This window comes from Spermophilus citellus (genome assembly GCF_964194105.1).
Source record: "Spermophilus citellus genome assembly, chromosome: 6".
Classification (NCBI taxonomy): domain Eukaryota; kingdom Metazoa; phylum Chordata; class Mammalia; order Rodentia; family Sciuridae; genus Spermophilus; species Spermophilus citellus.
In genome coordinates, this window is record NC_138187.1 from 134,404,689 (window position 1) to 134,429,609 (window position 24,921).

Sequence of the window (24,921 nt, forward strand, 5' to 3'; positions counted from 1 at the left end):
GTGTCTTGGTCACTTTTGGCTGGGTGATCTTAGGCAATTTTGGGTCACCTCTCTCAAGCTTGAAAAGGACCCTGGAGATAATATGGTAGAGCAAATAGCACAGGATAAACTGCCTATGAAATTTCGAGAAATGAGGTTGCTGTTATGCTAAGTGGTTACCAAAGTTCCCCAGCTAAGTGGCCTTCTCATGGGAGCCAGGCCTGCCTGAACCGGAGCCCTTGCCCACCTCTCTCTTTGGCTAACTTGCTCACTATGGTCTCCAAGCTCCCCACTCTCCTTTCCACCACTTGCTGTTTCTCCAGAGCAAGCTCTGTGCTCACGTGCCCACCACCATGTCTAAGAGCCCTTCTTTGTCAACATCCCTTCAGCAAATAATGTGATATTTCCAAGACAACTGAGCAGTATTTCAAATTTATAGAATGGGTTATTCATGTGCCCTGTGGAATCCAAAGCCTTGAACTTAAGTAACTTTCCACCTGGAGACTATTCTTCGTAAGTAGACCTATGGACAGTCCCATTAATGAAATGTTCTCCCTAACACCAGATACATGCTAGGCATGGGGGACTCAGGAGGCTAAGGCAGGAGGATCTCCATTTTGAGGTCAGCCTGGGCATTTATCAAGACCCTGTCTCAAAAAAAAAAAAAAAAAAGACTGGGGATGTATTCAGTGGTAGAATGCTCCTAGGTTCAATCCCAATACCATAAATCAATAATCAATCCATCCAGAGTCATCACTGTGGAAACAATAATGCAGTCCTGGAATCTGCTGAAGACTGGATTAGAAGTTAGTGAGGTTGGAGAAGCTCCCTGGGGTAGGGTAAAGGACAGAACCCATGTACATCGACCAAACCTTGTGCTCTGCAACTGTAAAATGGGAACCTTAAGTCTCTCTTCTTAGGAGAAGACGCAGAGTGGCTTTAGCTCAGTGCCTGGAAGAAGACTCAGTTGTCAATAAATCTCAATTCCTTCCCCTATTCTTTCTCAGCAAGCATCCTCTCCATTTTGCTTTGCTTTCTCCCCTTCACAAGATCTTAACTCTGATTTCATATCAGGCACAGAAGCTAGGATTCATGTTACAGACATTCAACTTGCAGCCAACTTAGCTGGAATGCAGAGGCCCCTCTTTATTCCACAAGGCTGGACATGCAATTCTCGATGTCTTGGAGAACATCAGGTCCAAACTGCTTTCAGGAGGAAGCAGCCCCAGAGGGCAGATGTGGCCGAGGTCACTGAGCACACATGTGGTGGTGGCAGCCTCTGAAGCTCATGTCCTTGATTGTGTGACCATCTTGCACACCTTCCCTGTCGTGAACGGCCTTACCTGTCCTCTTTGCCCCCAATCAGGGTCCTACAAGCCCCACTCTCCTGCTTCCCAGCCCCCAGCTGCTCTGTCTTCCCCCTCTGTCCCTTAAGACCCCTTTCCCAGCTCAGGCCTATCTGATCCGGAGGCCTAGATGTCAGTACACAGAGAGCAGAGACAAAGGTTAGAAAAACCTAGAAGGCGCTTTATTGGAGGTCTCGGCCTCCATTCACAGGAGATAGGAGCCAGGACCCCCATCTTGAGGGGTCTGGCTGCAGCCCTCCTCTCACTGGCCAGGCAGGGTGACAAGGCTGGCCACAAGTGCTCAGTGAGAGAGGAGGGGGGAGGGGAATGCCTTAGAAAAAATAGATCTCTATGTACATCTGACGTATTTATAACACATAAATTAGGGATACTCTGACCCCCCGCCGTGGAGCCCAAGTACTGAGCAGAGAGGTGGAAGCCAGTCCAGAAAGGAGGGGCTGGAGGACACTGCCTGTCCCCTCTGTCCCAGGGCTCCCCAACAGTCTCTATGGCTGAGTCTAAGCATCTGCCAGGGAAGGTGTCATCGGCAGCAGCGTTGGGATTGGAAGCAGCCAACCAGCAGCTGTAGAGTCAGCGAGCAAGTCGCTTCAAACCCCAGGGCTTATAATTCCAGAAGGAGGAGAGAGGAGAGGCTGCAGGCCCCGCTCCAGGACAGGCCTGACCACACACCAGACTTCGGCTTCTCCACAGCTCCACAGGGAGCACATCCAAATGGAGGGGCTTCCAAGCCTGCCTGGCCTCCAGGAGGGCTGCAGACCTCAGTCCAAGTCCATGAGTTTGGTCCTGGTCTAGTTCAGCTCCTCAGTTCCGACTCTGAACCACCTCTTCTTCCTTCCAGCCACTGGAGTTTTTGCCAAACTTGTAGACCAGTCGGCGGCCATCCACCCGTTCCAGGATCTCTCGTTTGTAGTAGTACCTGGACCAGAGGCGAGGTGGTCAGAGGTGCGCAGGCAGGAGACATGGCCTGCGCTGCAGCACGTCCCAAATGGCCCAAGTCCTCGGCTGATCGTCCCCTCTGGTCTGTAGCCAGACCCACCTGAGCCTGCCCCATACTTCCTGGACTGCTCTTCCCATCTGCTGAGGCCACACCGGCCTATCAATGTCTGCAGGGCACCTGCTTCTGCACTGGTTTGTTTATAGCTTATGGCTACGTCCTGGGCCTTTTCATGAAGGCACATGGTGCAGGCTGAAGGGAGCCTAGAGATGAGCGAGGCCATCATTGTGGCAACAGGAGGAAACTGAAGCCCAGAGACAAGCAAGCAGAGCCCTAGCCCAGGCACGGCCATGGTCTTTCCAGAACTCTCCAGGTGCCTTTCTTAGGACCACCTTGCAAATAACACATATGTCAGCTGAAGTCACAGTGCCTGCAACGTGCCAGGCTAACACTTTCTCCGTGCTACCATTTGACCCCCCAAGTCAGTGGGCAACTTCACCGTCCTCACTCGACAGGATTAACACTTACTACATGGATCCCAGGGGTGACAGAGAGGGTGGGGAAGGGGGAGGGGAACACAAACAACCGGTCAGATCAACAAATCCCCGGATGTCCAGCTCAGTCATGATCCCCATGACTCTCATGAGCGTCTCACCTCATGGCCCGGCTCAGCTTCTCATAGGTCATGTTGCTGTTTTTTTTCTTTTGGCCCCACAGTTGGGCCACAGCCTCAGAGCGCAGGAACTTGAAGACACCCTCGTGCCGGTTCTCCCACTTCATGAGGCCTTCGTTGAGCTCAGGGTGGATGAGGATGTCCCGGATGAACTCCCACAGGTGGGTGCCTCTGGGGGCTACAAGGCCACATCCCTTCAGTCAGCAGGCCAGGGCAGCCCCTCTCACCAGGCTGGCTGACCTTAACCATAACCCTGCACACTGCTGACTAATGGCCAGAGCAGGAAACCAAACCTTCCAGAAACCGGCTACAGTGCCCTTGGAGTATGTATTGTAGTGAGCACTTTCCTCCTCATGTCCTAGATGAGGCGCTCCAGTAAGACTGGACACCTCTTGCATAGCACAGATGTTTCACTCCTGACAATACTGATCAAACGTCTGGCGGGCATGGATGGTGACAAGGACCCCTATGGCCTCTGGGGGCTCATGGCTTGGTGGGGGGCCTACAGAGAAACCCATGGTAAGAGCTTGCTGAGTATGGGAACAGATAAGTGGCCCCAGGCTGGGGGACCAGGGGACAGCTTCCTGGAAAAATACACTCCCCCACAGAAACCAGCTATCTGCGCATGCAAGCAAGCACGCAGGCAAAAGAAGCCTTCAGGGCAATCTCCCAGAGGCTCAAAGCTGCTGGAGCACACAATGCCTGAGGCCCCTTCCCCACCCTCAGCAGGCTGGTGTCCAGTGTCTCAGCCCAGTGGCTCTAGGGTCCCCCCCAGACACCCACCAGCTGCCTCCACCCACCACCTAGGGTGTCCCAGCAGGCAGGACAATGGCTAAGTGCAGACAGAACTGGAGTGGGTGGACTGGAAACCTGAACACTCAAGCCACCGAGGCTTCCCCTCCTCATCAAGACCACATGGTAGTCCCTGCAGTGAGGGGTGGACCAGCGCCATATAGCCCTCCTCCTCCCCTCCGGCGCAGCAGCAGGGAAGCAGAGCAGAGGTGGCCTGCCGCCCACCAGCTGCCCGCCCGCAGGCCAGGGCTCACCCACCGTGCTTGCTCTTCTTGCCCTCCAGGCACTCCCAGTACTCCTTGCTCAGCTTCCGTGGGCGGCCCCGTTTCCGCTTTCCGTGCTTGCTTTCCCCCTTCTTATAGTCAGGAAATCCATCTATGGGGGGCAGGTGGAAGGTCAAGAGGGTGGTCATTGGGGGAGCAGCTCCTATCCAGAAAGCCCTGCAGGAGCAGGGAGGAGGGAACAGGACGCCCAGGGCCTCCCTCTGCTCACCTCTGGGGAAGAGCTTGCTGTCAGTGGGGTCCAGGTCCACGTCACTTCCACCGGAGTCTGAGGAATGGAGGCTCTGGGAAGTACCAGTCCCTGGGTGGGGAGGTTAGAGTGAGTGCCCGGCTGCCACACAGGACCCAGAGGCCTGGGTTCCAGTGCTGGGACCCAGGCCCTGGGGGCCCTGGGGGAGGGAGGCTGCGCTCTCACCTGCGGTGGAGACGTCAGAGCTGCCAGGGGAGGGGGCTCCTGCGCCATAGCTGCCTGCATAGTAGGGGCTGGCCTGGTGGCCGTCTTCCAGCAGCTCCTGGGTGAAGGGGCTTCCCTGATCTGAGGGGAAGAGGAGAGAGGGCTCAGGGGACCAGGCAAGGGCAGGTGAGGCTCCGGGGCCTGATGAGCTGCTGCCAGGACTTTTCTTGTTGGGGTAGGAGGACTGGGGAGGGGCCGTTCCTCTCACTCTAGGTAGGGCCAGGGATGGGACAGGACAGGTAGACCTGGGCATGGGGGAGAAAAGGAGCCTCACCAAAGGGGCCGGGGTCTCCTAGGGTGTCCTGGAAAGCCATGCCGTCCTTCTCCAGCAGCTCTATGATCCAGCTGAGTTCGTCAGAAGAGCTGGAAGCTGAGGAGAAGGAAGGAGGGGTCACTTCCCTTGCCCCTCCCTCAGGGCCCTCTCCGGCTGCGCCCTCCAGCCAGGCTCCAGGTCTTGCCCAGGGCTGACCCTCTCTTCCCCTCCAAGGCCCCTGTGGCACCAGTGGCCTGGACTCACTGAGGTCCCGCAGCTGGGCATGGAGGTGGTCCCCCAGAGGCCCAAAGACCAGACGCAGCTCGTCAAGGGCACAGTTGCAGAGGGTGGCCCCGTCCATGTCACACCGAGAGAAGTCAATGGAGCTGGCATCGTATTTGTTCTTCTCCACTTGGTAGCTGATCCAGTCCAGAACCTGGGCCTTCGACCAGAACTGGGGCTGCTCCCCCAACCAGCTGGCCTTCTCTGCAAGGGGCCCAGCACAGCAACCGGGTCAGCACAGGCCCCATTTCTGGTGCCCCTTTGGGATTCTTTTTCTTTTTTTTTTTGTACCAAGTATTGGACCCAGGGGTGCTTAACCACTGAACCACATCCCCAGCCCCTCCACTTTTTTTTTTTTTTCTGAGACAGGATCTCACTAAATTGCTTAGGGCCTCAGTTGCTGAGTCTAGTCTTGAGCTTGTGATCCTCCTGCCTCAGCTTCCCAAGTTGCTGGGATTAAGGCCTGTGCCACGGCTCCCAGCCCCTTTGGGATCCTGTGTGCACTCCCACCTCATTTCTCAGGAAGCCTCCCCAGGAACGGGGGAGAATGTGGCTTTCACGACACTCTGGTCCCAGTATCCTCTCTTGGCCCATCACAGTCCCCACAATCCCCACCACCTCAGCCCCTAGTCCTGGAATTCACTTGGAAACCCTCCTCCCGGTCCGCTTCCCCATTTATCTAGCAGAGAGCCGTGTCTCCCTCCGTCCCTGAAGGCACCCCATCCCACGTCACACACCTGTCCCCTCCAGCGACATCTGTGGGTTGCTCAGGGTTAGCACCAAGTCATCAGCCCCAAAGGTGGCAGCAGGGGGAGCAGAGGCCAAGCTGGGGTCCTCGGAGCTGTACATAGCACTGAAGTAGTTGCTGAAAACGTTGCTAATCTCACAGGTTGCAGCCATGAGGCTACCTGGAGAGAGGGGACAAGGTTGGTGAAGGTTCCAAACTCCTCCCCTTACACCCTGGCTGCTCTCTTCTGGCCAAACCTGGGCAGGAGCCACCCAAAGGGGCAGCAAGGTCGGCTACTGTGTGAGCCCTCTCTTCAAAAAGGGCTTCTAGGTTCAGAGCAAAGTGTGGCTACTAGACCCTCCTGCTGGGGCTCCCTGCTCCGATCGCCCAGAGCCCTTAAGCGGGAGCTTCCAAGTCCTTGTCCCTCCTACAGACAGGATACTCTGACTCTCAGGACCCCCCTACTGCCACACACTCCTGCTGGGAAATTCCAGACTAGAGGGGGCAGGTTCAGAGCTGCAGATCCACTAAACCATCCCTGGTTTCCCGGATGGGAACGGACAGGTGGGGGTCCTACCGGGTGGCAGGGTACGGGCGTCAGGCAGGCAGGCAGGCTTTGGAGGTCACAGGTGGAAGAGAAATCCAGGTGGCCAACAGCTCGGCCAGGTAGCAGTGAGAAGTCTGGCCCCTGTGCTCCCCCACCCGTCCTATATAGAGCCGCAGGAGCTCCTCCCCACACCAGGTCTTCGGAGTTTGTCCCAGCGGTAACCTGAGCTGGTGGCTCATTGGATGGAGGGGATTTCCTGGCCTTCAGACTGGGCTCCTGGCCCCAGGTGATTTGCATATTCTGTGCCACTTGGCCCGGATCCTAGCAGGCGGTGCTGGGAAATCAGGCCCGGCTGGTTTAATGATTGTCAGACTCTGTCATCCTGCACCCTCTGGGGTTGGGCCCAGGGCTCTGACCTGGGCAGGTGGCGGGAATGCCGCTGGGGTGGGCATCTGTGCTTCTGGCCACCCTTTGGCTCAGGAAATTCCTCCTGGGGGCCAGGCCAGGGATGGGCTAGGGAGGGGAAAAGGTAAGTGGGGAAACCAGAACCCCTGATTGAACCCTGGCCCTGCCTCTAACTGTCCAGAGAACTGGGGACAAAGGAGCCTAGGAGGAGAGAAGTTATTGAGGTTTAGGGATTTTCTCCACAACACCCAGGATTTGGAGTGAAGGAGGACTCTCCAGACTCCTTGCAAGGCAATATTCATGGGCTAATGGGTGTGGCCTGTCCTGCAGGTGTAGCCCCAGGCTCCAGGGTCCCTAGCCTCGGAACCCATTCACAGGGTCCACTTCATTTTTTGCCTGCCTAGGCCCCACCCAAGCATCAGGGTTTCTGCAGCCACTTATGGTGAGATGGGGCTGTACTTAACAGTCCTCCCTCCCTCAGCTGGACATGGTGGCCAAAGCCTGTAATCCCACCCTACTCTGAAGGCTGAGGCAGGATTACAAAAGTTTGAGGCCAGCCTCAACAACTTACCTCAAAAAAAGTTAAAAGGCCAGGGGGATGTAACTCAGTGGCAGAGCACCCCTGGGTTCGATCCCCAGGACCACCACAAAACAAACAAGCAAGCCAAAAACCTTCCTCAGGTGCCTAATTTAGTAGCCCTCCCTGTTTACCAGCACCTGTCTGCTGCCCTCTACTGGTCAGAAGCCTGACTCCTGGGTCATGTCATTCAGAGAAGGGAATCCTGTGGCATTAGTTTCCTATTTTGTCAAGCTCTTTGTTTTTGCAGTACGGGGATTGAACCCAGAGCACTCTGCCACAGAGCCACATCCTCAGCCCCTTTCATCTTTTATTTTGAAACAGGGTCTTCCTAAGTTGCTTAGAGCCTTGCTAAATTGCTGAGGCTGGCCTCAAATTTTCCATCCTTCTGTCTCAGCCTTCCAGGTCACTGAGATTGCAGGCATGTGCCACCACACCCAGCTCTCCAATACTTTTTATTTTTTGAGTCAGGGTCCCACTAAGTTGCAGAGCCTGGCCTCAAACTTATGCTCTTCCTATCTTAGTCTTCAGAGAGGCTGGGATTATAGGTTTGTACCACTTGCCCAGCTTACCAAGCACTTTTAACATAAAAATCTTCACACACAAAAATCCAGTAAGCAATGTGCATCTTCTTTTGTTTTATTTTGCAGTGCTGGGATTGAACCCAGGGTCTTGCACATGCACTGCGCTACCACTGAGTTACATCCCTAGTTTTTTGAGACTCACTAAATTGCCCAGGCTGGCCTTGAACTTGCAATCTTCCCCCTCAGCCTCCCAAATAGTTGGGGTTATAGGTGCACACCACTGCACCTGGCTAATTACCTTCATTTAAAGAAAAATCTATTTTTTAGTTGTAGGTTGACACAATACCTTTATTTATTTACTTATTTTTATGTGGTGCTGAGGATCGAAACCAGTGCCTCACAAATGCCAGGCATGCGTTCTACCTCTGAGCTACAACCCCAGCCCTACTTATCTTCATTTTATAGGTGAGAAAAATGTAGCTCAGAGGGGTAGAATGGCTTGCCCAGGCCAATGAATTACATAGGCTGGGAAAGGAACCAGATCCCTACACTCTGAGCCTCTGGCTGCAGTTCTCCCCCTCAGTCGTGGATGGAACCCTAGCCTCCCCTGTGACAGAGAGAGTCCCACATACCTGTGCTTCTATGAATTGAGCTCCAAATACAAGAGACTGGGTCCCACAGACCCACCCCTGGAGACCCTGAGCAGAAGTAACAGGATGGGAGGAGGTGGGAGATTAATGTTCTAGAGTCTGTACTATGTGATCTTGGGCAAGGTGCATGGATTCTGCACATCTCCTTCTTTAAAAATAATGTTTGGGGGGGCTGGGGATGTGGCTCAAGTGGTAGCGCGCTCACCTGGCATGCGTGCGGCCCGGGTTCGATCCTCAGCACCACATACAAACAAAGATGTTTTGTCTGCCGAAAACTAAAAAATAAATATTAAAAAATTCTCTGTCTCTCTCTCTCTCTCTCTTTAAAAAAAAAATAATAATGTTTGGGGCTGGGGTTGTGGCTCAGTGGTAGAGCACTTGCCTCAGTAGTAAAGCACTTGTCTAGCATGCAGGAGGCACTGGTTTCTATCCTCAGCAGCACATTAAAAAAAAATTAAACTAAATAAACAAAATAAAGGTATTCTGTCCATCTACAACTAAAAATATTTTTAAAAATGATAATGTTTGGCTAAGTGAGGTGACACACGCCTGTAATCCCAGCAACTCTGGAGGCTGAGGCAGTAGGATCGTAAGTTTAAGGCCAAGCTGAGCAACTTAGCAAGACCATGTCTCAAAAAGCAGGGAAGGGGTTGGGGATGTAGCTCAGTGGTAGAGTGCCCCTGGGTTTAATCCCAAGTACCATGCCAAAAAGAAAGAGGTTGTTTGGAATAAATAATCCTTAAGGTCTCTTCTAGCTCTTTGTTTTGTGTGGTGCTGGGCCTGGAACCCAGGGCCTGGTGAGTACCCTACCACTCTACACCCTCAGCCTCAAACTTTATTCATGCATCTGAGATAGAGGGTGTGGCTCTCCTCCTCATCCCCTTAATTGACAACACAATAGTGGGGGAGGGGATATTTTCACAGGTCACTTTAACAGAAAGTGACTCATGATTCCACATCCAGGTACCCCTCTCTGACTTGATAGCTGGAGGATTTGCTTCTCATCTTTCTTGTCTCTGAAACTACTGGGTGCCTAGGAGAGAGGGTTCTTAATGTCCAGAGTCCCCTTCACTGGGCCAGGGGTGGCAGGAGAGCCAGGGGCTCTGGGCAGGATTATTTTCAGCCCTTCAGGGGGCCACCCCCAAGGAGCCCAAGGCAGGCACACCCTCTACCCAGTCACTCACCCTGGAATGTGGGAGAACCGGCTGCAGCCCCAGGGCTGTTCACATGCTCCCGCCTGAAGAGCACCTGGCCAGGGCTCCAGAGGCAGGGTAAGGAGGAGGCACAGAGCATAATGAGAAGGCCACCACAACCCTGCCTTCATGAGGCTTCTCCACAGAAGAAATGGAGCTGAGGAAATCCTGCAGGCTCGCACCTGTCCAACTATTAGTGCCTTCAATAACCAAATGAGGCAGGAAAATAGAAAAGACTTGGACTTGGGGTCAGTGCCTCGGAGGGCTGAGGAGGTTCCAGGACTGTGGTCAGACCAGCTATGGAGCAGGAAGCAAGGGGCCTTCCAAATACCACAGTGGCACAGCCTCACCCTCAGGACGGGAGGATGGCAAGAGGATAGCCCCCAGCCCTTTAAAGGACAGACACACTCAGCAAGAAAGCAGGGAGCAAAGGTGGCGTGCCCATACTATGAAACAGAAGGACTCACAAAGCAAGTGCGACAGAGAAGGCTGCAGAGGAAGCACTCCCAGCCTTGGCTTCCAGGACCCTTCGTATTTACTGGGCTCATCCATGTTACAGGGTTTTAATACAGAACAAGGCCACTGGTCTCAGCTGATATGCTAAACACTAGGCTGGGGATATGAGGAGGCATCTAGACAAGCCCTAAAATAGTCTTGGCCCGTAACATATTGCCAGGGGCATCCTGAAAGAGCTTGGGAAACAGTTTGGTATCAAGTTGCCAATGTCTAGGGCTGAGGCTAAAGCTCAGTGGTGGAGTGCTTGCCTAGCATGTGCAAGGCCCTGGGTTCAATCCCCAGTACTGCCAGGAAGGGGGGGGGAAAGTCAGTGCTCTGAGTAGCTGCCCCAATCCTGGACCTCCCAAGTCATTCTATGATCCACAACTGCCCCCCTCTTCAGGGGAGGCTCTGAGCATGCCATGGGGAAGAGGTGCTCTCCTGCCAACCGTCGGTTACTACTATTCTCTTGCTTTGGCTAAGACTGAGAACAAATCAACTGAAGTACTCTTTCTCAATCCCTGTGCAGGGAAGGCCACATGGATAACCTAAAGTAAGGGACAGAACCACAAATGGATATTGGTTCAGGGGTCCCTGTAGTTAAAAAAGGTAATCTAAATATAATTTTTCTTTCAATCCTCCTCTCACCTCACTCTCAAACCCAAGTTACTCACTGCTTAGCCTACAATGAAGCCAAGAAGTCAGAATTTAGTACCAAGTTTTGGTTTTGGAATGCTGGGGATAGAACCCAGGATGTTGCACATGCTAGGCAAGGTTCTACCTCCCCGAGTCCAAGTGCCAAGTTTTGAACAGATTCGACCCATCACCACACCATTAAAATATAGTTATCGAAGAGCACAGGCAGGTGAGGCCCCGCAAAGGCCAGGGACCGGAAGGAAGGGGAGAGAGAGAGAGCACTAGATCAAACTTGAGTTTGAGAGGTGGAGGAGGAGAGCACTGGACTGAGGCTGCAGCTAAGGAACTGGGCTTCGCTCCCTCCCACGGAGCAGGATGGAAGGCTCTTCATCCCCATGCTGTCCCTGCAACAGCCCTGCCATGTGGCCAATCATTTTTTCACTGGCCTGTGTGGGCCCCACTCCTCAGTCTGGAAGTTCCCTAAAGACAGGGAGACAATGTCCCCCCCTGGCCCCGCAGTGATGTTCTCTTATCACTCACATTGAGAAGGTACACCTGGTAGAAGAAATTAACAGTTACTCAGTGTATCACTCCAACTTATCTACTTTTTGCTTAAAAACCTTTATTTAAAAAAAGAAAGAAAAAAGAAAGGAGAACCTCTCTGCTTCTCCCCAGAAACTTAAGTGGGAAGGCAGGAGAAGACCGACTGCCCCCACCAACGCCAGCAGCCTGTATGGAGAGGAGCTGTGGGAGGGAGGGACAGAGAGAAGCTCCTGCCAGAGCACAGGCCCAAAGTGACAGATACCTAAGGTCAGAAAACAGATCATCCCGAGGGGACCAAAACTTCAGGATGTTGACTGGAAAACTAGAATTTGAGAACAATTATTCTGAAAGCCTGGGCAGTCCAAAGAGACAGGCCATGCACATGACCTCTAATTGCCCTTGGGCTCCAGGATTTGCTGGACGTAGTTGACAACATTGCTGTGGAGCTGGGAGGCAGTGGACGCAAAAGTCTCCTTGGCGAGGGTCTGGGCCACTTCACTGCCACTCATCATGGCGTGGTACAGCGGAAGGGTATACTTCTGCTTCCCCTGCAGAAACACATGCACGGGCTCTGAGCAGCTTGCTGTTGTCTTCCCAGCCCTCTTCCCCTGGAAGCAGTCTAACAGGGATCATGGTCAAGTGCCAAGAGGGATGTGGGACCAGAGTTGAAATAGAGAGCTTCCCAGTCAGAGGTGCTCTGATTCTGGCATCTTCTCAGGTGGCAAAGATCCATGGAGATAAATCTCAACATGCATCCAAAGCCAGGATAACATAGGGACCCCTACATCCACAAAACAAATGAGATGGGTTAACACAAAGGGACTGCCAACTTTTGGAGAGCTGGAGGTGGTCAGCTACCAAGGTAGTGACAGACATAAAAGGCGGCAGCACAGGGCTGGGGTGGGGCTCAGCGGTAAAGCACCCCTGGGCTCAATCCCTAGTACCATTAAAAAAGAAATAACTGGGCTGGGTTGTGGCTCAGTGGTACAGCGCTTGCCTAACATGTGTGAGGCCCTGAGTTTGATCCTCAGCACCACATAAACATAAATAAATAAAGGTACTGTAACTATCTACAACTAAAAGATTTATATATATATTTTAAAGACTGTAGCACATAAAACTCAGGACCACATAAGGTCAACTACAATCAAGCAAAAGAAAACCCCTAAGTCAAATTTGCATAACTGTCTACCTCACAAGAAGTGGTCAGAGGGCTCAGAACACCCGCAACAGACATGCAGCTCCTGCTTCATGCAGATCAGAGAAGCTGAGCATTGCTTTGTATCCAGCCCACTCTTCCCTGCTCTGCAATCAATGACATTCAGTTCCTGGGGAAAGCCCCACCCTTACCCAGGAGGCAGATTTCATAGCTGATGGACGATCCTTCTGTCCATTCTGATCCCAAGTCCTGCAGCTTTCCCATGAGGCAGGGATCTATATAATCTAGCCGTTGCTCACCTTGCTTGTCCTCTGGCCCTCTCCATGAACCATGAACCATGCTATGTGTTACCCTCCTTACCAGTTTTGAGTGAGGGTTAGCTGACTACCTTTTATCCCTCAAGCCTCTACCAGATTATCTGCAAAAAACCCCCTAAGCTTGCAGGCTTTCTCTTTCCCTAGGACGATGTCTCCAGCGGCCACATTATTAACACAATGAGGAGTAAGATCCTCTGGAGGTCCCAGGCCCCACATCCTCTGTAGCTCTGAGCTCAGACCACAAGACACTGAAGACGCTTTGCCCACAGGATGACTTCAAGTATGGTGGGTAGTCCACATCCCACCTTCATGGGACAGGGAGGTGGGGGTCACCCACCTGGCTCTGCAGGAACTCTTTCACTTTCCAGAAATCCTCCTGATGGTCATTCTTAAGTACAATTTGACCCCATCGTAGCCGCAGCTCTGCATTCCGGGCATTTGAGACCTTCGGGTATGCCTCTCCAAGTTTCTTCACATTCCCTAGAAAAGAGAAAGAAATGGATTGTTTTGTTTTTTAGGTACCAGGGATTGAACCCTGGGTGCTTAACCCTGAGTCACATCCTGAACCTTTTTTTTGTATTTTACTTAAAGACAAGGTCTCACTCATTTGCTTAGGGCATCACTCAGTTGCTTAGGGCATCGCTCAGTTGCTGAGGCTGGCTTTAAACTCGATCCTCCTATCTCAGCCTCCAGAGCTGCTGGGATGACAGGCATGTGCCTCCATACCCAATAGTATGCGTTGTTAATGACCAGCAGGGGAAGCCAAGAAGCCCCATTCTCAGGGACACTAAGTGCTTGCCTACCCTGAGGTCCTCAAAGAGGCCACAACCACCGACTGTACAATTCATTCTTATGCTCCGGAATGGTAATATTCTATTATCACAGTTACTTGAACTTCTTTTTTTTTTTCATTTTTTTGTAGTTGTAAATGGACAGCATGCCTTTATTTTATTACCTCATGCATGCTAGGCAAGCGCTCTACCACTGAGCCAGAGCCCCAGCCCAGTTACCTGAACTTCTAAGGCTCTGCTGTCCAATGTGCCTTACTGTCCAGTCACCTAACCCCAAACTAGTAATATGGGTGCAGGTCACAGACATGCTCTTTTCCTGTAATCATCCTATTTTCCTTTATGGATTATAACACATGTATACCCCCTAAAATATGCTTCCCCACTTTTTTCCTACCATTAACCTGATCAATTCGTCTGAACTTTACCTGCATCCCCCCAATATTGGAGACTAAACCCAGCAGCACTTTACCACTGAGCTACACCCCAAGCCTTCTTTATTTTTAATTTTGAATAGGGTTTCAATAAATTGCTGAGGTTGACCCTGAACTTATGCTCCTCCTTGCCTCAACCTCTTGAGTAGCTGAGATTACAGCCAAGCACCATTATGTTTTAGCTTTTTCTCACCCCTTGGTGAATATTATCTCTCTCTCTCTCTTTCTCTCTTTCTTTCTTTCTTTCTTTCTTTTTTTTTCTTTTTCTTTTTGGTACCAGGCCACCAAGCCACATCCCCAGCCTTTTTAATTTTTATTTTTTATTTAGAGACAGGGTCTCGCTAAATTGCTTAGGGCTGCCCTAAATTGTTGAGGCTGGCTTTGAACTCATGACCCTCCTGCCTCAGTCTCCCAAACTGCTAGGATTACAGGCATGCGCCACCATACCCAGTGGTGAATATCATTTCGATCAAGCAGCAAGCATTAATGGCTAAAAGCTTTGGATGACTGTATTCAAATTCCAGTCCATTTATTGGCTGTATGAACGATGTGTGCCTCAAGTTCATTTTGTTACATGGGGATTAAAATCACAATTCCTCCTTCACAGACTAGTTATAAGGATTAAGCCACCTCACAGATATGCAGAGCCTAAAAAAGTGGCCTGCAGCGCCTGAAGCATTGAGGAATGCCAGGCTTACTCTACTCCCCATGGCACCAGGGACCTGTATTCTTCTGATGACAGGTTTCTCATGAAGTACTTGCCTCCCTGATGTATCTGGCACTGCCTTGGGCCAAGATCTCAACTCCTCCTGACTCTCCTTCTGGACCAGGTTAAAAGCTGTTACCCAAGGAGACTTGATTCAGCATACTGAAGAAATAACCCACTTATTCTTACCAGGAGGGAGAGGAGATTTCTGGAGGATCTTATCTAGGAAGTAGATCAGCTGGTAGGTCTTCCAGGAAGAGATGGCCACAGCCTCAATGGCTGGCATGTTTAGCTCCTCAGTCACCCACAGCTGGGCCAGTTCTTCAGCCGGCTTCATGAGTGAGTCCCCAGGAGAGAGATCAGGAAGGTAGGGGGGCCAGCCAGGAGTATTCAGCCATCGATCAAACTCAAAACCTGTTGAACAAAAGGAGAGAAGATACTACCAGAATACTCTGGTCAGGTCAAGGTCAACTTTCCCAAGCAACTCCTAGAGACCTCAAGCCCTGCCTCTCTTCAACCCAAACTCCTTCTCCAATACTTAATGTCACTTTCCCAAACAACAATTTGTCCAGCAAGGTCGCAGTTAGGTGATACCTAGAGAATATCATAGTAAGGCTGGACTGTGACTATTTCTTCTGTGAAAGTGTTCTGTGCATTTGTTTTTCAGTACTAGGGATTGGACACAGGAGCACTCTGTGAGCTCATCTCCATTCTATCTTTTATTTTGAGACAGGGTCTTGCTAAGTTGCTGAGGCTTGTTTTCAATTTGAGATTCTTCCTGCCTCAGCCTCTTGAGTGGCTGGGATTCTGGCAGTGAAAGTCTTTTGTTGTTTGGCTCTATAATTAACCTTATGTTGTCAGATGCTTTCCTAGCTGTATTCTCCTCTTGATCACTGCAACGGCACCGTGCTTAAACACCAGGGCTCCAAAACAGGGCTCCCTGGGTTACTGTCCCAACTCTTCCCTTAACTAGCTGGGAGACCACAGGCACATTACTTCATGTCTTGGCGCCTCAGTTTTATCTGTAAAACGGTGGTGACGGGCCCTACCTTGTTTGATAGCTGTGAAGATTAAATGAGCAAATACACATTAAAAGCTTAGCACACTGCCTGGTGCATAGTAAGCACTCAGGAACTGTCACCTAGTGATAGCTACAGAATCTCATGACCTTCAAATGCAGGCCTCTGTCTAGAGAGGAGGTGCTACCCAGCTGTCATAGGAGGCTGACGTTAGCAGGCCCAAGAGAGTGACTCAGAGTTCACAGCAGGACCAGGGGGTGTGTCTAATGAACTATCTCACCCATGACAGGACATTCTCTCCTCTCTGAGGAGGCAGAACCTCCCAAGCAGACAGCAGGACAGCTGCTGGCATTTTCCTTTGCTCAGAGGGCCATAGAAGGCCAAACCATGAAGTTAAGGCAGGGGCTGTCCCTGTCCTGCCCTGAGACTGTTCGTATGGGCAGAGGCAGCAACTCACTGGGGAGAGAGAAGGGAATGATCATGTGTGTTCAGGTGTGAGGAAAACAAGACACAGAGGGAAGAGTAGAGAAGCAAAACAGTTGAAAACGAGGCCAAGTGGAATTGAGAGAAATCTTTTACAGTGGAATTAAAAGAGGTCTTTTTGCAGTCATTGCTAGTTCTGAGCTCAGGGCCTGGCACACACTAAGCATGTGCTCTCCCATTGAGCTGCATCTTACATCCAAGAGAATCACTTTTGTGGAACAGAGCTGGAACCTGGGCTTGCTCCCCACAAAGGGCCACTTATCAGATAACTTTTATCCACTGCCTTCCCACCCACCTTGGTCTTCCAAACATAAACTAGATATAACTCTCCATTATCTCCTAGAAGCCTGTGAGCCAGTTCCTCTACTTACCTGGGATGGAATCTACTCTCTTCTTCTTCAGCTCAGGGAAATATTCCAAGTAGAATTCCAGAAAGTCATCAGCTAAGATACTTTGGAATTTAAACTCATCCACATAGGCCTGTGGGAAGGGAGGTGCCTTTTAGCTTCTCTGGATGGCTTGGGCCTTCTCCAACCCCTTACCTCTTATGCCCTCTGCCTCTACCCTTGCATTCCTCCCAGCTTCTTTATCTGTTCCTTGTCCTTCTCCCCTCATTGAAAGTTGACTATACCTTGAGAAACTTGTCAAACTGATCCTGATCACCCACCAAGTGGGCCAAGTATGAGACAAAGCAGAAACCTTTCTCATAGGGTGTCTCATTGTAGGTATCGTCTGGGTCAACACCTAGCAGAGGAGAAAGCAGACAGGATTTGAGCATCTATAATCTACTCCCCTCACTGTCCCCATTGCTCCAAATTCAAAGACTAATGTTGCAAAACATCAAACCAGCTTCCCCAGGGACAGGAAGACCAAGGTTTCTAGATCCATTCTGGCCTCTCCCAAAGCACTTCAAAGGAGATCTTGGAGGGTCAGAAACTATGGACTTAAGAAGAGGAAAAGGAAACCAGCCATCCAGAGGAACTGACACATTTCCTTGTTCCTGAGGTCTGCTTTGCTTGGGCAGGAACCATCGATTCTTAGGATGGAACATGGAAACATGGAGCGCAGTCTTTTCCAGCCATATTGGTCATCCCCTACCTACTCAACCTCCCCTCCCAGAATGCATTGTTTTCACAACTGTTCTAGACTAAAACTAATTTACCAATGTACAAGAAGTTCATTTCCATAGTTGGAGGGACCAAGGAACATGAGCTTCAGCTGAACAAAATGGTTTTACATTAGTCACCTATGGAACATTAAAAAAAAAAAAAAGTAAAAGCCTCTGAACCTAAAAATGATTAGGTTTATGACCTCAGACAAGCCACTGAACTTGTCTAATTTGTCTAATGCTTCTCTGTTTACAAAAAAAAAAAAAAAAAGGCTGTGTTCTATAGAATTCACAGGTGGCACACACCTATAATCCCAAAGGCTCTGGAGACTGACGCAGGAGGATCACGAGTTCAAAGCCAGCCTCAGCAATCTAGGATGGCCCTAAGCAACTTAGTAAGACCCTTTCTCAAAATAAAAAATAAAAAGGATTGGGGATGTGGATCAGTGGTTAAGCACTCCTAGGTTAGATCCCTGGTACTTAAAAAAAAAAAAAAAAGAAAAGAAAAAGAAAAGAAAGAAAGAAAAAGGAATAAGAAAACACCTCATGAAACAGCACGGACCTGTGAACTGCGCAGGGCTGGCCTGAACTCCAACCTGGCTGAAATGGTTGGGTTGTCAGTCTAGTGGCCAGGGACAGCTAGAAAGTACTCTGGAGGCCCCTCCCTCCCAAAAAAGCGATTCTAAGTGCACAATGATCAACATGAAATTCTAGCTTGGGGATACAGTGCAATTCAGGGGAGAGGGGAAGGCTGAGCAGGCTCCCAGACCTGGTTCAATCTTCACTCGCAGCTTGTTGAGCGGGTTTTCCTCTCCGGTGATGTCCATGTGCTGCCGCAGCAAAGCTTGCCCAGTAGCAGCTTCCAAACAGGTATAAGCAGCCCCTGGAATGGACAAAAATGGACAAATTTTTTGAAATCCAAAAGCTGGTCACCACTTCCAAGCGTATTTTCCTGGAGAAAGCACTGTGCTGCCCCCTTGTGGTGTGAAACCTAATAAGGTCCCTTCCTGGAGTCACAAGGTAAACAGGGTCGCAGAGAACGTGCCTCAGCTCTGAGCTCCCTGTTGCTCTAGGCTATAAGGACTAGGCTAATTAAGTTATAGGTTTCTCCCAGGAGGACTGGGAGAACCACACCTTCTCCCTGACAGTTACCTTTTCCTATCAATCTATTTTCATTTTTAGATAGCAATTGGATCTTCTATGAAAATTTAAATATTTTTTGTTTGTTTGTCAAACAAGAGAAACAGTCACAAGATTTTTAAAGATCTCAGGGCTGGGAATGTAGCTGAGTGGTACAGCTCGTGCACAGCATGTGCAAGGACATGGGCTTGATGTTCCACAAAAACAAAGCAAAATAATCCTAGGGACTTAGGAGCCTGAGGCAGAAGGATGGTAAGCTAGAGCCCAGTCTCAGCAAATTAGCAAGGCCTTATCAAAATGAGAAATAAGAAGGACTGGGGATGTGGTTCAGAAGTAAAGTGCCCTTGGGTTCAATCCCCAATACACACACCACACATGCACACACACACACACACACACACACACACAAATTCTTTTAAAAATCTCTAACTCTCCTTATGGCTTTAAACATAACTGAGAGCCTAGTATAGTGTACACCTATAATGCCAAGTACTTGGGACGCTAAGGCAGGGAAATTGTAAGTTCAAGGCTGGCCTCAGCAATTTAGCTAAGATCCTGACTCAGAACAAAAATAAAAAAGGGCTGGGGATGTAGCTCAGTGTTACAACACCTGCGTAGGTTCAAGTGAACCCTGGGTTAAATCCCCAGTACCATAAAAACAAATGAAACAACACAAAAACGCTGAAGGAATGGTGAAGAGGAGGGGACTGAGTGTTTCAACCAGCCAGCTCTGCCATTTTCTAGGTACTCTGACTGGAAGCCTCTCTTAGCCTAGGTCTCTTCCTCTAAACAATGGGAAAGTATCATTTCCCTTAGGATTCTTAGAGGCTGATTAAGACATTCATAAACAGGCTTTTACTCTATCTACTCTGAATTGAAGTATAAATTTGTACTAACTTTCTGGGAGGTTAGGGACAATATGTACTAAAAAGTCTCTAAAATGTTCAAAACCAAGTGGTGCCTAGTAGTGCACATCTACATGTAATACCAGCCACTCAAGAGGCTGAGGCAGGAGAATTCCAAGTTCAAGGCCAACCTGAACACTTTACCAAGACACTGTCTCAAAACAAAAATAAAAAAGGGCTGAGGATGTAGCTCAGTGGTAGAGTGCTTGCTTGGCAAACAGGAGTCCCTGGGTTCAATCCCCAGTACTTCCCAGCGCGCGCGCGCGCACACACACACACACACACACACACACACACACACACACAGATTTCAGATCCAGAATTACATTTCTATGAATTTATCCTTATTGAAGTTGTATTAGATGTGCATCAACATTTCTACAATAATTTCCACAATATTTCAGTGGAGAGCTGGGGATATAGCTCAGCACCAGCACTTGCCAAGCATGCCCAAGGCCCTGGGTTTGATCCCCAGCACCACTAAATACATATTTATAAAAATGTCAATAGATGTTATATACACAATGGAATTTTAATAAGCAATTAAAAGAGAATAAAATCATGGCATTTGCAGGTAAATGGATGGCACTGGAGAAGATAATGCTAAGTGAAGTTAGCCAATCCCAAAAAAACAAATGCCGATGATGTTTTCTCTGATATAAGGAGGCTGGCTCATAGTGGGGTAGAGAGGGGGAGCATAGGAGGAATGTCCTCATTTGGATAATGAGGATATCATTATCCAAAGTACACGTATGAAGACATGAATTGGTGTCAACATACTTTATATATAACCAGAGATACGAAAAATTGTGCTGTATATGTGTAATAAGAATTGTAATGCATTCTACTGTCATTTATTTTTTTAAAATTTTTAAAAAAGAAATATAAAAAATAAATAAATAAATAAATAATGAAGCATTTTTAAAAAATGTCAATAGATGGGAATAACCTACCTAACAAGTGGAGATTGATAAATCATGAAACATCCACACTATACAGCCATGTGTGTATACATATATTTATATATCATACACACATGTATACACATACACACAGTCCTTCTGCATGCTAGGCAAGTACTCTACTTCTAGGCTATATCCCTAGGCCCTTGAACAAAATTTAATGACTTACCAAGCTTTTAAGGCTCTTTTAAATTTTAAGTTTAAATAGCAAGACAGCTGTAAAACCATGGAGAGTTTGATAACTCATACACACATACTACATATATACACATAAAAACAATTTGAAAGAATATACATTCATTATGCTTGAATAATGAGATTATAGATAATTTTTTCTTCCTTTTTGTGTTTTTCCACATATACCAAATAGATCTTCTTTTTGAGACAAAGTCTCGCTAAGTTGCCCAGGGTAGCTTCAAACTTGTGGCCTGTGTCAGCCTCCTGAGTCACTGGGATTATAGGTGTGCTCCACTGCACACAGCATATTATGGTTTCTTTCCTCCACTCTCCCCAGTACTGGGGATTGAACCGGGGCACTCCATCACTTAGCTACATTCCTAGCCCTTTTCATGTTTTTTATTTTGTGACTGAGTCTTAAGTTACCCACACTGGTCTTGAATTTGTAATCCTCCTACCTCAGCCTCCTGAATAGCTAGAATTATAGGTGTGCATCACCACACCTGGAAAATTATTTTTTGCAAGGCATCTAGGACAAAGTTGGCATAAAAGTGATTAAGATAATGATGACAATGATTTTATGATTCATTCACAACTTAGCCAGCCACCTGGATGATCAACCCTGGGCAACTCTCCTGCAGGGGTTGCCTGGCTCAGGGAGGAGTGCGCCTGGTGTGTGGCTGTAGCTTAGATGGGGGAACTTTCATTGTGAGTTCACCTGTTAGTCCATTCAGTCAGTATAAACCACGGCTGCCACTGTCTCTGTGGTAGGCAGTGGAGCAGGGATTACCTACTTTAAATACAATGTTTATCCACTAGCCCTATATCATCTTTCACCTGAATTTTTTGTACTGTGCCCTCCTCTCCACGCCCACCTGTATCCTAAACCCCCAAAGGAGACAGCACTGGCCTCACAGTGGGGAATGGGGGCAGGTTGCCTGGGGGGAGGGTGGCACCTTACCAAACAGGATGGTGGAGATCCTCCTCTGGGCATACATGGTGAAGCCTTCATTAAGCCAGAACTCCCCCCAGTTGGCATTAGTGACCAGGTTCCCAAACCAACTGTGGGAGATCTCATGAATGATGACGTCAGCCAAGGAGCGGTCCCCTGCTAGTAGGCAGGGGGTGACGAAGGTCAGACAAGGGTTCTCCATTCCTCCAAATGGAAAGGATGGTGGCATGAAGAGCAAGTCATACCTGCCAAAAAACTGAAAGGTCACAGAGACGTCCTGGCTCCCTGCAACACACCTTACTTCCCTGAAGTGGCCTTCCCATCTCGCTGTAAGCCCTAAGGGTTGCGGTCGCTAGACAGGCAGAGCGCGATCTCAGGCAGAAAATGAAGTCCAGCTCCTCAGTCTTCTCCAGAGGGCAGGGCTCCCGTGTCCTGGGCCTCCCCTTTCCTATGGCTCCAAATCTCTCTCCTCCTAAGCATGGGGTGAACATACTCCTGGCCCTGTCACACTCAGCTCACACCCTCACTCCTCTAGGAGGCCAACTTGCAGTCACAAATACCAGTGAATATCTAAGAAGCCTGTAGTCTAAAGATGTAAAAGGACAAAATGGAGAGTGGAAACTTCCCACCAGGATCAAAGGCCCTAGCTGAGTCTCCCCGTCTCTAACATGGCAGCAGATTTTTACCATCTAAAGATCCTTCCCTCCTGGAGTCCCCTCCTCAGCCACTCTCAGGGACCTGGCTCACCCCTTTCTCTTTTCTACCTCCTCTCCTTCACTTCTAGGATCAAGGAAACCTTGCTCTAGGAGACACAAGGAAGGGAAGTAGCCCCAGAAGGCAGAATGGAAAGCAAAGACTCGGTTTAACAAAACACACTTGTCAGTGTGATACCACACCTTCCCCAAACATAGGGTCCAAAAAGCTTCTCTCCTGTCGCCAAGAATTCTTCTATCACTCCATCGTATTCCTCCTTGGCAGCGTCAATCAGGCAGGGTTCTGCCCACACCCGGCTCCTTAACGGTAAGAACACAGAAAAAGCAGAGGGTGTGTCGACACTCCTACAGAGATCAAGCCTTAAACCACCTGTAAAAACCAGCGTTGGTCCATATCTGAGTCAAATAAATGTGACCGTGTGTTCAGCCACAGAGACAGAAGATGCAAGATCAGATCACCTGCACCTACTGCCTTGAGGTAATGGGAGGTAACCTGCAGTGCTGAAGTCTGTGGCTTCAACACTGAGTGTGATCTTGCAAAAGTTATTTGACCCCCCTGAGCCTCAGTTTTCTTGATCATCAATAAGAGATGAAGATTAGCTAAAACAGCATACAAGCTGGGTACAGTGGCCTATAATCCCAGCTACTCAGAAGGCTGAGGAAGGAGGATCACAAGTTCAAAGCCAGCCAAAGTGAATCTGGCAAGATCCTATCTCAAAATTAAAAATAAATAAATAAATAAAAAGGGCTGGGAGTATAGTTTGGTATTAGAGGGTCCTGGGTTCAACACCCAATGTGGGGGGGGGGGCAAAGCATGTGGGGCTGGGGTTGTGGCTCAGTGGTAGAGAGCTTGCCTCACATGTGTGAGGCCTTGGGTTCGATCCTCAGCACCACATAGAAATAAATAAATAAAATAAAGGTATTGTGTCCAACGACAACTAAAAAAATAAATATTTTTTTTTAAAAAAAGCAAAGCATGAGAAAGGCCTTCATACAGTGACATACAAATGTTAAGTTTCCTTTTTCCTATTTACAGGACAGATGAAGAAACGGTTCTTTTTTGTTTTTGTGCTACTGGGGATTGAACCCTGGGGCCTCCTCCACTGAGTTATATTCCCAGATCTTTTTATTTTTTAATTTTGAGATAGGGTCTTGCTAAATTGCTGAGGTTGGCCTCCAATTATGATCCTACTGCCTCAGCCTCCAGACTGGCTGGGATTACAGGCGTGCACTAGCAGGCTAAGAAAGAATTCTAATAATAGCATCTTTGGAAATGAAAGAAACCTTAAGAGATAAATCCATTAACGTTAATATAAAGTTGCTATTGTCCTAGGTGCGATAATGGTATGGTGCCTTTATTCTTCACAATTAAGGAAGAATGGTTTTACTCTTAACAGAGGCACTCTAATTTACTTTAAATGGTCTACAACAAATGAAAACAAACCCACACAGAAATAAAACTGACAATGACAAAATGAATGAGCATACAGATATTTAGTGCCTCATCCTTTCAATTTTCTGTACATTTAAAATTTTCATAATAAAAAATAGGAAAACAAAAGGAAAAGGCCAAGGCTGAGAGGTGACTGTCAGCACAAGACCATTTACTGAACCCAGGAAGAAGCTGACGCCAGAATCCAGGGCTCCTGTGCAAGTCAGTGTCCTAGAGCCTTGGTCTGCCTAGCTACAAACCAGACACGATAAGACCGTCCCCACGGAATCTGGGTGAGCACTACAAGAGGTCATGTACAAGAGGCCTTCTGGGGTATATCACCAACCCCTTTCTGGCCAGGACTCTCTTCCCAAGGTAACAAGACTGGGGACAGGTGGCACATTTTGCTAGACCTTCACATTTAATGTACTCCACGAGACCTTAAGATGTGACCCATGAGGCAGGGAGCATGCATCTGAGAAGGGAAGGAAAAAGTCACCACCAGAAGTTAAATAGATTCTGTCACCTAGTTTGATATACTGGTTGTAATTTTCTTACAAAGCTTCAAAAGATAAATAAAACATTATCATTCCGTATGTTTAGAATTTGTTTTTCTCTCATTGCCCATTAATAGTTCACATTCAGCTAGGCACAGTGACACATGCCTATAATCCCAGCTCCCCAGGAGGTTGGGGCAAGAGTTCAAGGCCAGCCTTTGCAATTTATCAACTCTGTAGAATGTTCTTGGGTTCAATCACTAAGTACCAAAAAACAACAAAAACAACAACAACAAAAAAAACACCTCACACTTTTATTAATAGAAACTTAGTAAGGGTAAATACATTCTCAAAATGACATTCCTTTATTTATTTATTTATTTCCCTGTCTATTGCAAAGATGACATCCCTTAGGTTATCTTTTCTTTTTATCCCTTAGGTTATCTACGGCACTGCCTATTAGGAAGAGGATAAGATCTTGTCTTTTAAGGCTGACATTGTTTTGAGTGTGTTTGTTAGAAGCAGACACCAATAGAATCCTATCTATTATTCCACCCGATACCCAGGAACTACGATTCATGAGCCCTGCAGTGTTACCATGCCCAGTTACAAAGTCTGAGGCTTGTCATCACAATCTCGTTGAGGACACCACCACCTCCAGGAACTGAGAGCAGGGCCAGAGATAAAAAGCAGCAGCAGAGCCAGCAAAGGGCCTCGGCTTTGCAGTTCAATCTTTGATCCCGTCACAGCAAGAGCAAGCTGCAGTGGGAGATGATATAACATCCAGAAAACCTATACTCCTGGTAAAATTTCTTGT

At 48.7% G+C, this 24,921-nt stretch overlaps 1 protein-coding gene across 5 annotated transcripts in view; it reads right to left on the reverse strand.

The window, feature by feature from the left end:
• Nucleotides 1-1,491: 1,491 nt before the first annotated feature.
• The window catches only part of RNPEP (arginyl aminopeptidase), a 29,830-nt gene continuing 6,400 nt past the window's right edge, over nucleotides 1,492-24,921 (reverse strand). The window contains exons 4-19 of one of the 5 annotated variants that reach the window (XM_081297715.1): nucleotides 22,359-22,475; nucleotides 21,472-21,707; nucleotides 18,096-18,209; nucleotides 16,850-16,962; nucleotides 16,590-16,698; nucleotides 14,906-15,130; nucleotides 13,126-13,268; nucleotides 8,651-8,720; nucleotides 5,753-5,923; nucleotides 4,998-5,219; nucleotides 4,755-4,850; nucleotides 4,442-4,561; nucleotides 4,238-4,327; nucleotides 4,004-4,120; nucleotides 2,936-3,131; nucleotides 1,496-2,262 (exon numbers count right to left, since the gene is read on the reverse strand). In XM_081297715.1, coding sequence (XP_081153841.1) covers nucleotides 2,148-2,262; nucleotides 2,936-3,131; nucleotides 4,004-4,120; nucleotides 4,238-4,327; nucleotides 4,442-4,561; nucleotides 4,755-4,850; nucleotides 4,998-5,219; nucleotides 5,753-5,923; nucleotides 8,651-8,720; nucleotides 13,126-13,268; nucleotides 14,906-15,130; nucleotides 16,590-16,698; nucleotides 16,850-16,962; nucleotides 18,096-18,209; nucleotides 21,472-21,707; nucleotides 22,359-22,475 — 2,254 coding nt within the window. In that variant the 3' untranslated portion in view covers nucleotides 1,496-2,147. Of the gene's footprint in view, nucleotides 2,263-2,935; nucleotides 3,132-4,003; nucleotides 4,121-4,237; nucleotides 4,328-4,441; nucleotides 4,562-4,754; nucleotides 4,851-4,997; nucleotides 5,220-5,752; nucleotides 5,924-6,319; nucleotides 8,618-8,650; nucleotides 8,721-8,742; nucleotides 11,861-13,125; nucleotides 13,269-14,905; nucleotides 15,131-16,589; nucleotides 16,699-16,849; nucleotides 16,963-18,095; nucleotides 18,210-21,471; nucleotides 21,708-22,358; nucleotides 22,476-24,921 lie in introns of those variants that run through there. The other 4 variants (XM_081297718.1, XM_081297717.1, XM_081297719.1 and 1 more) reach the window with 4 other exon arrangements.